The sequence below is a fragment of the Phocoena phocoena genome, chromosome 2, assembly GCF_963924675.1.
Source record: "Phocoena phocoena chromosome 2, mPhoPho1.1, whole genome shotgun sequence".
Taxonomy (NCBI): domain Eukaryota; kingdom Metazoa; phylum Chordata; class Mammalia; order Artiodactyla; family Phocoenidae; genus Phocoena; species Phocoena phocoena.
Window position 1 is genome coordinate 154,225,857 of NC_089220.1, and position 17,470 is coordinate 154,243,326.

The 17,470-nt window shown below is 39.0% G+C and overlaps 1 protein-coding gene across 1 annotated transcript in view; it reads left to right on the forward strand.

The window, feature by feature from the left end:
* The window catches only part of TAF3 (TATA-box binding protein associated factor 3), a 158,418-nt gene that overhangs the window by 126,346 nt on the left and 14,602 nt on the right, over positions 1 to 17,470 (forward strand). The window contains exon 4 of the mRNA XM_065872440.1: positions 6,979 to 7,061. Within this exon, the coding sequence (XP_065728512.1) occupies positions 6,979 to 7,061 (83 nt within the window). The remainder of the gene's footprint in view (positions 1 to 6,978; positions 7,062 to 17,470) is intronic.

The following is a 17,470-nucleotide window of genomic DNA, read 5'->3' on the forward strand; positions in this document are numbered from 1 at the left end:
TGCTAAACACCATATATAAGTTTAGTTCCTTATCACAACTCTATCAGGTAGATACTGTAATTACTGTCACTTTAATATAAGAATCTGAGGCTTAGAGAGATGAATAAACTTGCCCAGGATCACACACCCAATAAGTGGTTGAACGGGAACCACAGTTTCAACCCAGGCCATCATCAGCTACTATAACTAATGTTCTTAACCACTCTCCTTTCCTACATTTAAATTAAAAATGGATTAAGTGAAATAATTTATGGCACCTGGTTCAGTGATGCCCCCTCAGAAGGAAAAATCGTTTTTCTAGTAGTGGTAATAATCCAGAGTATGGCAATTTATGCAGTCTTCTAATTCCCCTTATGGGCAGTTAATATGCATCAGTCAGGGTTAGGAGTGTGGTCTTTCATCTGTTTCAGGTAGAACCAAAGTAACTTTTTATGGAAAACATACTAAGAGCAACGTGTTAAACGGTCACAAACTTGACCATAATAGCTTTAGCTGTGATAAACCTAATAGAAAATTTCAGAGCAGTTTAAATTTTTATTATAATTTTGTGTTTGTGTTTGTCAGTGTATGTATTACATGACTTTATTTCAAACCCTGGCTCTTTTTACATGTGGCATTTTCAGTAAAAAAATAAATAAGAAAATGTCTCATTTATGTTAGTGGAATTGAAGGTTCATATAACCTTGTATAGAAGACAAGCCAAAATCCATCTGTCGAACTTGGAAATATGTCTTTATGCTCTTATTGGGGTATGATCTGAGAAGACCTGGTAGAGTTTCACCCCAAAATGATGACGTCACAGACTGTAGATAAAAAGGCGCAGTACTGGGCCTTGAAGAGCCTGGGCTTTGGCAGTCAGACTGACCTGGTTTTTGGTCTCAGCTCTGCCACTTCTTAGTTACTCACCAGCCTCTCCTAACCTCTGACCCTCTGCTTCCTTCACTCTCTACCTCCTCCCATTCGACACCGGGAAGAGACCGCATCATTATAAAGTATGCTTTCCCTCTGTTTAAGAACAATAGTTTTTATACGTGCTCTAAGAATATTTTGGCTTAAAAGGCTTTCTCTTCTGCCTTCTCATAGGAAACACTGAGTGAAGACTAGTTTGTGTCATTTAAGATACATGGACTCTGACAATCCAGTTTCTTTACAGTAACCAATAATGCTGATAATCAACCCAGAGATAATTGGGATCTGTTTATAATGGAAAGCTCATACTTCTATAATGGAGCTCCCCGCGCCCCCCCCCCCGCCCCCCGTTTTTCTCCTGTTGCCTGATCACTTGTTTTATTTGAGCTAACATTGGCAATTGAGTGACCTAACCTGGTGGTAAATGACACCAGCACACACTTGGTATTTAATGAGTGAGTCCGCTTGGTCCTTGTCAGGCCTGGCCGACAGCTCTGAGGGTGAGACCATGGCTCCTGTTCCTCAGTTGAGAAAACTGTACAGGGAGGGAGGGTAACTTGCGGACAGGCTGCGACACGACCCAGGCCTGTCGGGTTAAAGCCCGTGGGCTTCTCGGGCCCACGATGGAAGCTGGTGAGGGGATGAGAATGGCTCACAATCTAGAGTAAAGGGCCATCGTGATTTTTAGAAAACTTCAGTCCCTGATCAGCCCATAGTGAGCTCCCGTTCAGCTGCCATATTTTAAAGGACAGGCAGTGGCGGTCCTCAAAGCTTGAATGATTTCAGTCATCAGAACAATTAAAATGTCTCATGTTTCTCCAGTCTATCCCCAAATCCCTTAGCATCTGCCCCGAAAGAGTCTTTTATTGAACTTTAAACAGTTTGTTTTTTAGAGAATGAGAAGCGGTCTTCCCGGGTTGTGCCTTTGACAGAAGGTCTCCATCGTCTTTCCTTTCTATGTAAAGTACTGTTGACTCGTTTCCAGCCTTTTCTCATCAGCTTTCATGATTAACTAGTGAAATGAAGGGTTTTCAGTAAATAAAATAACCCCAGTAAGAAGGGGGAAATATTCCCTGCTGTTTCTTATAACTATTTGTTCCAAGGGGAAGCCAGTAACTTAATGTTTAAGTGAGTATGTTTGCATTTATCAAAGTTTCCTGAAGTCCATCCCCAAGGCTTCAGAGGAATGAACTCAACACTTACTGAAAGCCTGAGTCCTGTTTCATTGTCCTCGCGGGATCCCTCTTGTTATACTTCACCACAACCGTAGGTCTTCTGTCTGTTGAATATTTTAAACAGTCTGTCAGTGTTAGACTATGTTTCTGAATGGAAATAATGTACAGACCTTCATCGTTAAGAAAGATAACAGGATGGTTACCATTTGTCATAGTTCAGCATCTAAAATATTTGGTTTTTAAATTCCGCTTTTCACCAGTAGTATTTCTGGGTGTTTTTCTGACGTATTAGCATAGATAGACATCTGAACTAGTGCTGGCTGAACTTGCTGCCACCCTACCTAGCACACATACATAGGTTTTTGTTTGTTTTTTTTTTAATGAAAGAAGTTTAACATTTAAAAAAATAGGAAGTAAAACTTGGCCAGATTATATTGACAAAGCTGCCCATTACCTTTGCAGAAAGTCCCTGTCAGAAGATAAACTTTAAAGCTGGAATGCATGAAAGAGTTCCCAGATAGAATTTAAATTTAAACTGATTTCTTATAGATAAGCTTTTTAAAAATCCACCTCTTTGCTTCAAGTCAGGATTTTAAAAATAAATTTCCCCTTTAAATCTCTTGAGCGATTTTCATTTTTTGCAAGGCCGCACTGCTGGTGTCCTGGAAAAATGGAGAGTTAGAGCTTTATCAGTTGGTGCCCTGAGGTATGTGGCAAAGAAGCTAAATCCTTGAAGATTAGCAAAAAAAATGCAGCACATGGCAATAAGGGGCTTATATGACTACTAGTATTAGTTCAGGTGAAAGAAGTATTGCTTATACATAAAACTGGACAAATCCACTGACAATGTATTTTTAGTTAGCTACAAAGGAGTCTTATATTACTGGACTTTGCCTCTTTGGTGAATTGGGAAGCTTAGTAATCCACTGTAAATGCTCTTCTGCGTGCCCCAATTCTCAGCATCGCTCTAAAGTACTGTTCTTTTATTTTAACCCTTACAAGCTCTTGTTTCCCCCAGATTTTTGCTTCATGCCATTAAAAGATGGCGGTAAATAATTGAAGTCATTGTCATCTAGTGTCTTGATTGCCGGAACGGACACAGGAGAAATTATTTCCTGATTGTAGGAAACATCCCTGTGTTTTTATTTGGGTGGGCATTCAGATAAAGTTAACATAAACAAAAGTCTGGTGAGAAATTTTTATTTAGAAACTGTACTTTCTATATCTACATTGTTAGCATTCTCATTGGCCTTTTTCTATGCTTGCTTGAATTTTATCTTTAAGTTAAATCTGCTTTAACTTCTTTAAGAATGAAATTAAAGTATTTAACTATTTTTAGGTAGGGTTGCAATATGTCCTGGTTTGCCTGGAACAGTCCAGTTTACACCTGTTACATGGTGTAAATAACATAGAGAAAAAAATATATTTTACAGTGTACCCTAGACATCTCACAAGTATATGTCATTCATCATAAAAGACATTGACAGAGAAACTAAATAGCTCCATGCAAGACATCAGCATTACCAGAAAAAAGGACTCAGAAATGTTTGGCAGAGAGTCACGAGTAGTGTGGTAGAACAGAGGATGAATTTGGTGCCAGGAGAACTGGATTTCAATCATTTACTTACTAACTTTGTAACTGGCCAAACCACTTAATCTTTCTGAGCCCTTAGTACATGTGAGTAATAATAGCTTCCACACCTACCTTATAGAGTTGTGAAGATCAGATTGGATTATATATATGGGACACACTTTGTGAAGTGCTATACCGGTAAGTTATAATTATTGTGTAGTGTGGTAATAGCAGTGGACCAAAATACAATGTGAAGCATAATAATAGTGAAGAAGATTTTTTGAAAGTTAGGGCAAACAGCTTTATTTTTTAATAAAGCTTAAGAAAGTGTTATTTAAGTGCTTCAATAATAGTATTGTGGGTTGAAGGAACATGGAATATTACTCCCAGTACTCAGGTCAATTAGGAGTGTGTGACCCTAAAATTTTTTAGAATTGAAGAAATATAGGAACTTTATATAATTTTTCATTCTCTGAATAAAAAAAAAATTTTATTCAGTCCTAGTTTTGCTATTTTTGTGACCTGAAAACAGAAAAGGAAAAAGAAACAGGAAAGAAAGGAAAAATGGTTGCTTCATGTATGATCAGTTTCTCTGTAAAATGGAAACCATACCCCAACCTGTTTGTTAAAGAACCTAAATGAGAACATCTGGAAAATAACCACACACAATGCCTGGCAAACATTAAGTGTTTTATAAATGTTTGTTTTGGATATATTTGTTTATTTTCCCACAGATAACACAGAATGGTGAGAAAAATGTAGAAGCTTTAGTAGTTTACAAAATACTGGTTTTCAGATTTGTTTAGATATGGAACCCTGTGTTCAAAAAAGATAGAGGAGAAAGTGAACACAAAAATTTCCCATGGGTCTTGCTTTGCCCCCTCCCCAGTGACCCTTGACCCCCGAGGCCTTGAGGAAAACCACTGGACTAAGAACTGGGCAAATAAAAGAGACATCTGCCAAAAGTGAGACCATTTAGAGGAGCAGGTTTTCGTGGGGGAGTTGATAAGTTAAGATTTAGATGTAATTAGATGAAATCCTTATAGGATATTTAGCTGAAAATGTTCAGTGGGCAGCATTATGTTTTGGTCTTAGTTCCAGTCAGTGCTGGTCTAGAGAGGGAGATTTTGAAGACATGCCATATTGAAAACTTAGGATTGAGGGAATTCCCTGGCGGTTCAGTGGTTAGGACTCGGTGCTGTCACTGCAGGGGGCCCGGGTTCGATCCCTGGTGGGGGAACTAAGATCCCGCAAGCCACGTGGCACGGCCAAAAAAAAAAAAAGTTAAAAAAAAACAACAACTTAGGATTGAAACCATGGACATGGACGAGGTCAGTGGAGAAAGCATGGGAGGACGAGAGGAGAGGACTTTGCTAGGGACAGGGAAGGAGCGTGATGAAGACCTCAGTGAAGAAACAGACAGGACATTCGGAAAGATTGAGTGTCTAGAAGGAATAGTTTAGTGGCGTGGTTGGGCCAGAAAGTAGAGTGGAGTTGGGTGAGGGATGAAGGAGAAATGGAGAAATGCAGACGATGAAGTGAAGACTAGAAAATGTGAGAGGTCGTCAGTGAGAGGTTGAAGGGGAGGTAAGTTTTTTAAAGGATAGAGTTGAGCGCATTTGAAAGCTAGATGAAAATAATGAGTGGAACTGAGAAGTTGAAGATGCTACAAATGAGGAAGTCTTTCGAAGACTGGAGGAGATGGACTCTAGTGTAATTGTGAATGCAGAGAAGTTTGTAGGGAATTGAAGGAATTCTGCTTAGTGGCCTCAGTATTTTGTCCTGTGGGGTTTGAAGGGCAAAAGAGGAAGGAACTCACGGGATGGGTCTTAAAAGCTGTAAATAATCTCTTCCGATTAATTTTTTAAATATATCTTAAGCACTTATGTGTCAGACCCTACGATAGGCACTGGGAAATAGCAACAAACAGAACAGGCATGGTTTCTGCTCTTAACTAGTTTAGCTGGGAATCCAAATAAGCAGATAGTATTAAAGGCACAGATGAAATTGGAGTTTTGATGGCAGAAGTTTGTACAGTTTTAAATATTTTCTTTGGAATTACTCAGTGCCCTAGAGAATGATTTTAGGTTGGTCCTGGATGAATGGTGAAATGACCGAGAGGCAAGGGAGTTGAGGGTGCTTGCAGGATAAGTGGTTCATTCAACAGACATTGGTTGAGTACCTCCTGCGTACCATGCACTGTTCAAGAGAATGATAGGAGTCATCGATCTTGATGTAACGGTGGGATTTAAAAAAAAAAAACAATTCAAGAAGGGGGCAGGTAAAAACATATGAAAAAAAATGATAGATTTGATCAATGTACAATATATTGATTATATGATATACTGAGCACTATGTTATAAATTCCTTCCCCTTTAGAACCACTGCACTGTTCTGGTATGATTTAACTCTTGAGCTTGAAATATATAAATCAGTGGTTTGCACTAGTTGTCAAAGTGACTAGCAGTGTCCTACTGGCATGTAGGGATGTTAAAAATCTGGCTGTGCCTGGGACCACCAAGGAACCATCCCACCAAAAATGCTGGAAAACCCTGATGTAGATAATAATTTGAACTGCACATCTCTTGTTCATTTTGTTCATTCAAAATGTCAATTGTTCTGTATAGGATCTTCAAGCCAGAAATTGTGGAGAATCCCTTTAACACCATACTCAATTTGTGTATTCCCTTTCTGATTATTAGCTCAAATATTTGTGAGATCTTCAGCTTATTCAGCAGTTATTGCCTTTGCCATAAATCCTTTCTAAATAAATATGTTTTGTCTTGTACAATATTTTAGATCATTTTTCTACTAGCCAAAAAATACAACAGTTCAGTGCTGTAATTACACTTAGTGTGTTGGTTTCCTTTTATGACATTGTAAACATGAGATGAGTCTAATGTTTTTCAAGACGCATTAATAGATTCATTTTAACTTATAGTGAAGCTATGACTGCATTTTTTTCTGTTTTTGTTAAGTCTGGCAGTTACTTAAACGTTCCACTGAATGACCCAGGTAACAGTTTCTGTTTAAAAATTCTAACAATAAAATCCAAGAAATTAGTCAAAACTAAGAAAATGCAGAAATAACTCCCATATTTACTAGTGTTTAAAGTTTATGGAATTGTCCATGTTGCCTGGTAGCCTTCAGTTGTTGGGAAATGAAAACAAAATAGCCCAGTTTATCTTTACATCTAGCATTTTAGGCACGTTTGAAACTTAAAGGCTTATCAAGTTTGTGGAGATGAGGAAGTAGGAGAAAAGGGAGGAGGTACTTTTGTTGAAAAAAAAGTATTTGACTCTAACGTAATATCTTCAACAGATAAAAGTGGAGCCAGTGGTCCCAGCCCCAAGCCCAGTGATCCCCAGATTGACTCTCAGAGTTGGAGCTGGCCAAGACAAAATGTAAGTACAGACATTTCCACTTAGAGTGCAATAGATGGAACTTAACCTTCACTACTCTTTCCTAGTGGATTTAATTCTATAGACCTTTTCCCAGTGTGAATATATAGTAGGGTCAAGCTGTATTTTGAAAAGTCTTCATTTTCAAATTTTTATTGGTTTCTTCCTCAGAGTTAATGCTTATTGCTTTATTCAACATATAGGATCCTTTGTGTTTTGGGGGTTTTTTTTTCTGGCACTTTTTCTCTTTTGTAAAGACTAGCACAGGACATTGTTTCTGCATAGTTTGTAAGGCTCTGGTTATCTGAAAAATAAGAAACTATGTATTAAATGGACTGACTACCATGTTATGCCCAGGTGGATGTAATGTTAAACCTTTTCAAGTGTGTGTTCTCTGTCACCAGGACAAAGAATGAAAATTCTTTTCTTGCTCAGATGGCACATGGTTTTATTCTGTGCATATAAAACAAGGATACTGCCAAAGGCTTGGTGAAACAGTATATAATAGTAACTGAAGTCTGAATTGTCTGCTCTTTTTTTTTTTTTAAGAGAGAACTGGAAATGTAAACCCCATGTTTACTGTTTATTTTCTTAATTTTCACGGAATCATCGCATCCACCCACCCTTCTTCAAAGTAAATTAGTTGGCTATGTTTCTTTTATTCATTTTGAGGGTATGAATTAAGGCCTACAGTGCTATTATATGGTCCTAATAGGGTAATGAAGCATTGATTTTTTTTTTTGTAAATCATGTTGAAAATCATTCTTCTAAAAATCATATTATACATCATTTAAATGAATGTTACAAGCTTAAAGTACAAGTTTACAACCTTACTTTTTACCAGTAAACCTGAAAATGGATTAGTTTACATTGCAAACAATCAAATATTATGTAGAAAATAGGCTTACAAGGCATTTAACTTTCATTCAATTTTTAGCCATAAAAATGAAAGTAGTAGCCATGAACTTATTTATTTAGTAGGTACAGTAGACAACAGGAAATTTGCTTTACATTCTCATGGTTCGTTCCATCTTAAAGTTGGTGTGTAGCATGTATTTTATGCAGCCGCTGCTTCTGTTAGTTCTAAGTGTAATACAACGAAAAATCCCAGCGTTATTCTGATGAGAAATTTTAGTAACATCCTTCTCCCTCAACCATCAGAGGACAGAGGGCTAGTTAACAAAGAGACCCAACCAAAATAACTGTACCTACCATCTCCTTGGCAATCCTGTACTTGGGTTCACTACTCTAAAGGGAAGATGTTCTTATTTATCATTGGACAACTACTTTTCTCCTAGCCGTTCATATTTATTCCAGTTTTCTCATAACTCACCATTACTTCATCTTTCCTTTCACACAGAAGTTTGGCTTGCTTATTCCTTTAGAGAAATAAGGTTTGTAAAAAGGCACTGATAATAATATTCATCTCATCTACCCTTAAGCGTCTTTCAGTTATTCTGTTGAGTAATTTCTTTTCCTCTCGATAAATCACTCATATACCTAAGATATTGGACGATGTGAGAAATAGATCCTATGACTCTGGAACAAAATGTTCAGTATTACGGAAATTATAGTACCCAGACATTCTGGACAAATTGTCCCTGAAAGTATAACTTTATGTAACATGTAAACTTTCTGACATTTAGGTAAATAACTCCCATATCATATGAATAGTCAATCACTTGACCAAAGTCAGACACGAGGAAATACTTATAATGAGCAAAGGAATAACTTAAGTGAAATATATTACATTTTAAACTTAAAAAGAGAGAGAAAAAGAGGCCCAAGTCACATAGCAATAGGATTTTATATAAAATATAAGTTAATGATAAGGGTTGTTTTTTTTTTTTAACTTGTTTGTTTTCTGTTTTTTTGTTTTAAATCTAAATCGGGGGTCAGCAAACTATGGCCGTGGGCCAGTCCATCCCACTGTCTGTTCTTTATGACTCACAAGCCAAGAATGTTTGAAAAAAAATTAAAAGAAGGATAACATTTTATGAACATGAAAATTATATGAAATTAAAAGTAATCTTTTATTGTCATAGCATAAGGATACATGGCTTATTCCTTGGCAATAATAATGGAAAAGAGATGGTAGATTTATATAAATGTGCCTTTACTTAGTTTGTATACAGCCGGGGGCGTGTAATGACGCTCTTTTGAAGTGGAATTAATGAGCAGACTCGCATTCAAATGGAGGAGTTTGAATAGTCTATGGGGAGGGGTTGTTTACTGCTAAAGAACAGGCAGAGAATAGAGTCTTTTGAAACTACAGGAAAAAGAAAAAGCTTTACAGGGTTCAAATTTTACACTCTCGTTGGAAGATCTTTAAGACAATATTTAGTTTCTAAATCTTATAAAGAAATTATGCCTTTGACCCGTGATTCAGGAAGGTGCTATGAGGTTAGATTATTTCCTCTATTCTCTATTATTGTCCCTTGAAGCCAGACAGAGGGCCCTTGTTTTCCGCTTCATTTAACGTGGATTCTAAAGGGTCTGTGGTCAGTCCAGTGCCTCCTTCTGATAGTGTTAAAACTCAGGGTGACTTTACAGGGACCTCAAATTCCTTCAGTAGGTCTCCCAGTAATGGGGACCCAGAGTTCCTGTTAGTTTGTATTGAAGATGAAACTAAAATACTAACCCTGAAGTTACAGTCTCAACATCCATAGTTTGTGGGGGTGATATGAATGGGGAGAAACAATACATTCAAATACATCATTAAATAACTGAGTCTGGCCCAACAGTCAAGTTTTGCCTTGATGCCGAGAAAGCAGGTAGGTTTCAGCTTGCCCAGGAGCGGCGCCTGGAGCCATATTGATCAGGATTTTGAGGTCCCGCTGGACTTGGTGACAGAGAGTATGCGTGTGATGTCCACTATGGGATGGGCAAGTGGCAGCACAGTCGCCATGTTATTTGTTATCCCAGTCTTACCATCCCTTTATTTTGAGCAAGTGTGGGAAAATTGGGCTAACTTTCAGCATTTGTTCATTTATTTATTTCTATGAAGGGTATAAATAGAGCAGAGTAACGTGAGGAAGGAAGTACCTTAGTGTGGGACTGTTTAGATAGGATTGTTGGGAAAGACATGGCAGAACATTAAATGTGTGGTTATATTTATAAAGCTCAAAATTCTGTTAAAGGAGCTTCTCATTAAAAAAGGTAACTTTAGGTATTGGTAAAGTATTAAGAAAAAAGGTCAAGGTTTGTAAAGATTTGGGGGTGAATAATGGTAGTGCTTAGGGGGTTAAGCATTCTTTCCCCCTCACATTTCTCAAATGTATCTTTAATGCTGTCATCTCCCTGGCACTGGGGGCGCAGCTCTGTCCTTTTCTCCATCTGTTCCTTGGCTCTTCCGAGGGCAGAGTGGCTCTCCCGCCAGGGAGCTTTGGTCTGGTCGGTAGGGTTACTGTATTGGAGAAGTTGGGAGCTGGTCCTGCTCTCAGGACATTGCTGCCCTTATTCAGTGAGCTCACCAGGGAGGGGATAATGAATTGGGCTCCTCCAAAAATCCAGTAAGGCTCAGTTATTGTTCCAGTTAGATACTGTATTTGATCAAGTGACACAGAATCATTTATGGTAACTTTCATGAAAACAATATCATTATCATTAATAATCCTAAATTTTCTTTTGGCTGAGAGGTCACAATAAATATTCTCTTTCACAAGTTTAATCCTTTTCCCAAAATATGCAAATTATGCTGAGATATTTTGCAATGACCACTTTACTGCTGGAAGTTACAGTTTTCTTTCTGCTAACATTTTTATCACCACAGCTATGAGTATTATAATACTCATGGTATTATGTATTTCTTATAATTCAGGAAATTCTTTCATTAATCAAACCTCTTTTAACAGAGGTGCTGAAAATTGGACGCTTTTTTTTTTCATGTAAGTAATTCAGTTTTTTTATTGCAGTTTATAGAGTTTAGTTTATGCCTGGGAGGAGGCTTCTTAATACTTGTAATTTCTAAATTATACATGCTATAAAAATGGGAGCTAAAACTTTGCTCATTAATGTTGAAAAATAATGTTCAACCTTTAAAAATGTAAAATATGTACAGGTATTCGTTGTCTCTTTTGTGATCCAAACTTTTCTGATTAACTATTTTTGATAGGACAGCCAGAAATAGAGGGTACCATGGGCAATTACAAAAATAACCATTTAAAATATTTTTAAAGAAAGTAAGCGTTTTATATTTTTATGTAGCCACATTTCTCTGAAAGACATATAATAGGTGAAATGTGTATAGTGGTGTTTTAGTGACAAGTTCTTTAGAAAAATAATAGCAAATGATTTTTATCTCACTTTCTACATTTCTTCCTACACTTAAAATGTCGTTCATTCATATGTAGACTTTTTTCCAGTCTAAACAAATTTAAGGGTGACTGAAAGAGAGAACATAAAGATACTAGAAAACACTAGGAAACCAAGGCCAAGGAGAGGAAAAAGAAGCAAATGACTGCACATCAAATATGATTATGGCTTCCTGGCAATAAGTGCAGAGTGAAGTGCAGTTTTAAAAAGGAAGGTACCTCCTAGTTTCTCAGGAGAGACAAAGTTTTTGAAGACACTAAATTTGAAATTTTATTTCCATAAGGAACCAGATGGCAAGAACACCTTTTTTTTTATTTGACTGTTTCTTACACCAACCCCTGATCCAAGGATGTAACATAGACGCACACTCAGTGAAGGTGCCTCTATAAGGAGTCTTCCCTTCCCTAGTTGCAACACTTTCTCTCTGTATTAGTCAGGACTGTTGGTTGCAAGTAGCAGAAACCCTAATCAAACTAGCTCAAAGAAATTGGCTTTAGGCAAAGTGGTAACAAGGGTTCAAAAAGTGTCATTAAGACTCTGTTCACTTTCTTTTTCTCTGTCTAACCTCTGTGTGGTGGCAAAGATGGTGCAGATTGCTCTTGGCTGGTGTGGTTCTTAGTGCTCACAGGCTGAACTGCCCACCCCGCCTTTCACAGCATCTGCTGTGGGTTCCCATCTAGGAACCAGCCCCAGTGGGAGGGGGGAGAGCCCTGTTAGAAGGGGAAATGTTAGGTTCCAGAAGGAAAGAAGGACTCTCCTACCAGAATAAGGGATGAGGGGCAGGCAAAAACAATTGATATATTTTTATTTTATTTAGGGAAAGGCAATCAGATTCATATTTTTATAAAAGTATACTGAAGAGGCAGGGCAAGGAAGCTTATTGGTTAAAAAAAAAGATCCTTTAGAAATAAAGTTTAAGAACATTTCAGACCATCATCCTGTCAGATTTGGAAGGCCTTTTGTTCTTCTATTTTTAATTTGTTTCCCTACAGATAAAACTGTCTGCTTTGATTTTTTTAAAAAAAAGAGAGAGAGAGAGAGAGAAAGATTGAAAAGTGTTGATAGTTTTCTTTGTTTTGCCCTGGTTAACTTGCCACTGATACTGAAACATTTCATAGGTTATTTTGCTTATATTAGAAGCTAACTAACAAGAACAGTGACCCACCCCCAAAAAAAGTAAATAAATAAGAATAAAAATCTTGAGTGACTGTATTTAAAATTTATGGCAAATGACTTATTTTTAATGCTAGTGAAAGATGGTAACATTACAAATGAAACTTCCTAGCAGCTGAACAATGAGAACACAAATTATGGGTGGTATACATTATTCTTGCTAACTTTTATACTTAGAAATTCAACAGACCCAAACCCATATATCTCAGTTATATTTCCAAGAGGAAGCAGGTGGTTAAATTTTTTCTTACTCGGGTCTTCAGCCCTTTTCTGATTTTTCCAGACTAGGATACCTTAACCTCCGTACATCACTCTCTCATTTTTGCTGAGCTAGAGTTATGATGGAATCCCCAAGTTTAATTTCTTCGTCTGGCACATGATGGCTTGTTGGTTAACACCAAAGATGCAGTGTATTCAAGAGAAGAAAATAGTATGCTGTCAGAAAAACTGGCTTTAGGTTTTGGGAAATGTTTTTACTACCCAGTAAAACAACTGGAAAGATTATAATCAAAGCATTTCCATCTTACTTGTAAACAATTACAGCAGTCCTTACACGGATGCCACATTACAAGACTGGGGAAAATTTACTGGATTCCATTCTAATGCAATTAGAGCTAATTTTGTTCTTTAAATGAATAAAAGGTCAGCTAGTAAATCTAGCTTATCTTGAGTCCAGACTTCAATAAATTGTTTTATTTAATTTGTTGTAAAAGATCTTATCCTTAATGGGTCTAGGTCTTATTAGTTCACTTAGGTTTTAAAATATTTATGACCACCTTTTTAGATATGATTTGAATGATAGTTGGAAAGTTTCTCCCTGCAGTGTTATCAAGGCCCAAGATCACTAATTGAGTGAATATAGGAAGGTACTTAAGATTTGTTATCTAGACAAAGCTGGTGCGGACTTCCAGAATTTAAATGTTCTTCAGCCTGTGACAGGCAGAGGTAATTTAGCTATATCATGGTAACCTTTTGGATACTATCTGACTATAATTTCCCCTAAAGATCAAACTACTCACACTTCTAGTGTTTAAAGAGAATGTACACCTACTGATGAGAACACTCTTGCTCTTACTGACAGCAACATAGGAAATTTAGATTCTTTGCATTCCGTCGCCCCGTCTTTTTGGGGCGTCGCGTTCAGATACTCAACGTAGAAGCTTGAGAGGCGTAGTGTGATGCTTCTTCCTTCCTGTTGCCACTCCAGCCTTTGTAGCTCGTGAGATGGAAATTTGTGTCACTGCCCGACCTCTGTGATTGAGAACAGGGGTCCCCAACCCCCAGGCCGCGGACCGGTACCAGTCCATGGCCTGTTAGGAGCTGGGCCGCACAGCAGGAGGTGAGCGACGGGCGAGTGAGTGAAGCCCCATCTGCCACCCCCCGTCGCTTGAACCGGCCCCCTCAACCCGCCCCCCACCCCCCATCTGTGGAAAAATTGTCTTCCGCAAAACCAGCCCCTGGTGCCAAAAAGGTTGGGAACCGCTCATTTAGAATATTGCAGCCTTTTTCAAATGTGGCTGCCGTAGTCTGAACACATGGGTTGGGTTGAGGGACATGTCACCGTGGGGACTGACTAGCCACGTTACCCCATTTGGATTTACTCTTCTGGGTTCCAGAGCTGCATCTGTCCTCATGGCTTGTCCTCCAGGGTCCAGCAAGGAGCCCAGCATCCCTCCTGATCTTCAGGACCAGCTCCTTCTCCATCCCCGCCTTTCCTGACCCCGCCCTCTCCCCCCCACCCCGGAAGTTCTTTCCCTTCCTTATCTCTTCTCCTCTGTATCTTTCTCTCCTTCCTTCTGGTATCTTCCCTTCAGCCTTGGGTTCTACCATCCTAAACCTTCCCACCTTCACCAGCCTCCCCCTCTAGATGAGGGAAAGGCCATGTAACTTCCTCTTTTCATTCTCGCTCCTCAAAGCATATTCCTTGTATGTACTTTGCTCCAATGTTTTTTTCTAGCTTTGTTCCTAAACTCCCTATGCTCTGGTTTCTGCCCTGGAGACTTTCCTGAAGCTTCTCATTAAGATGATTAAATGCATCCCAAGGCGGTGCTGCGGGCCTGTGACTTCATCCTTCCTGCTTCTCAGATACTGTCGTTCCCACCAAGCCCTTTATGAAACTCTCTGTTCTTGGTACTACGTGCATCTGATTCTCTTTCTCCATCGTTGCTTGTATCTTTCTTTGATCACTTTTTCTTTCTCTTCTTGCCCTTGGCCTACTACTCCCTAAAGTTTCTTTTTCACTCTTTTCAAAATTAGGTGATGATGATTCCCAAATCTTTACTTCCAGCTCAGATTTCTCCCCAAAATGCAGACTAATCTGCCCAGTTACCTGTTAGAAAGTCTGGAAAGACCAGGGGCACCTCAAACATGGCCTTTCCAAATTGAATACACCATTATTTCCCCAACCTTGTACTCCTTATGCTTTTTATTTGTTGATGATGAGATCAGAGCCTCCATTTTCAAGCTGCCTTAGTTTCTAGAGTAACTTGAAATTAGACAAATACACTCTAGCTGGGAGAATTGGGAGATTTTATTTATGTCATATCACCAGATGGGACATCTGAAAATTAAGACATGAATGTCTCCCAGCTCCAAAAGTGTTGTTTTGAACAAAACTTAAGGAAAGAGAAAGACCCTTTCCTGTGAGGTCTCCTTTGAATGTCACCTGAACTCTTATACCTCCCAGTCACCGTCTTCAAATTTGGGTCCTTCCTCCTTGTCTAGACTCAAGTAGTCATCAGCACCAGAGGAGGAAAGATGTTGATGCCTACTCACAGGCCTCTGGAACTGCCCCCGCCCCCCCAACACCAGGCAAAGATGCCTTTGGCTTGGAAACACAAATGCCCTTAGCTACTGGAGCTATTTTGCCTCCTAGAGAGAATAACAGATTTTTCAGTTTTCCACTTTTCAAATCAAGTACCCAGCGCCGATCACCCTACACCCATCTGAGCTCTAAGCTCTACCCTCTAACTGTAAAAGCTCCCGCATCACAGAAACCCAAGGCAGGGGGATACCTCCCTCCCTTACTCCCAACCCCTCACCCACCCGACAACCAACCAGTCCCCAGCCCCTCCCTGCCTTACCGACAATATTTGTCAATTCCTTACCCTCTTCTCCTTTCCTGCTGCCTCTCAGAACTGTTCTCCATACTTATTCCCTCCAGAGCAATCTGTCCAGAACGCTTATGCTTTATACGTTGTGGCGCTTCCAAACTGCTTGCGGTTTCCCATGCAGAACAGGATGCTTTGCATCTTCATTCCTTTTCTCAGGTTGTCCCATCCACCTCAAATGCCTCCACCCCCCCTGCCTCTTCATGGGAGTCACTCGTCTTCATCTTTTAAAACTGTCCGTTGTCATTAGGGAAAGTGATCACAGCCCACCTTCCCACCCCTACCCCAGGCTAGCCATCCTTCTTCCAAGTGCCCAGAATACACTGTTTTCATCCAAATTGTTCAACTTCGTATGCTTTATCGATCTACCTTTATGTGACTGTCTTCCCCCGTTTCTTGGAAATTGAGGGTGTGCCCCATTCACCTTGAACCCAGCCACCCAAGGGTAGGAGACGTAGTAGACGGGTGATAAATATTTGCTGAGATGGATTCACGGACTGAAACAGTCTCTCATCTGTTGAACCATAGCACTGATTTTCACTCTGTTTGAACAAGCTTTCATAGTTTTGAAGTGGCATCAAAATAAAGTTTAATTGAGTTACTTTTCCAGAATGGCTGTAACATTAGGAGTTGGTTTTATCAAGTAAAAACCCCTTAAGTGGGCCTGTGAGCCATGGCCGCTGAGCCTGTGCGTCCGGAGCCTGTGCTCTGCAACGGGAGAGGCCACAACAGTGAGAAAAAAAAAAAAACCCTTAAGTAAGAAGGCTGAAGGGGATAGAGGAAGCTTACTCTTGGCCCTGGAGTACAATGGGAAGGCTACGTTTGGTCTTGAAATCTTCTGTCAGAGATTGCTTCTCCTTCCTAAACTGTGACTCTTTGAATTCTGCCTAACTTTAGAGGTCCTTTGAATAATAAGAGGATGCTGAAAATAAGTTGCTTAAAGGAATTGGAAGATCCTACAGATGGAGTGACTACGTTTCCAAATGTGTTTTATTAAATAATGTAAAGTTGGTCATTCTGTAGTCTATGTAAAAGGGAAATGTGGATTTTTTTAAAGACTTGCATTATCTATCTAGTAACAGATGCACCTCTCATATACTCTGGATAGATGGAAAATGACACCCCTCAATATGAATCTACTTTTCTTTGAATCTGGGAGTAGCTTTTCTCCCAGAGCACGCTCACTGATTGCCCATCTTTGGCTCTCTATGCCGTATGTACTTAGGATTTTAATCAATTACTTCTGCTTCTTTAGTCCACAAAGGTGAAAAAACATATATGTGTGTGTATACATCTCTGTGTACATCACATGCTATAAGTATATATATATTTTTTTTTTCCATGCTATTTACTGAGGAAGATAAAAATTCATGTAAAGCATGGTGATTTTTGGTGAGGACACAGCAGCTATTATCAAATTTTAATATATTTTGAAGTAGTAGTGTTGGGTTTTCCAAGCATGACTTCAGTAATAACTGAATATTATAACACTACAGTGAGATACAAATCTTAATCACAATCCTGTTCATTTTTCAGGTTCACTGAATATCATCTTACTGCTTTTAATGTTTTCAGATAACTGGGATGTTATTTAATCCTAAAATGAATGAATGAATGAGTGAAGGTTTATCTTATATGGTTAACTTGCAACTTTAGCATATGTTCATGTAAAAGCATCTCATCCTTCTCTGTAGACTCCAGGCTCAGAGAGTATTAAAAGTGAAGTTTCAGGGCTTCCCTGGTGGCGCAGTTGTTGAGAGTCCGCCTGCCAATGCAGGGGACACAGGTTCGTGCCCCGGTCCGGGAAGATCCCAC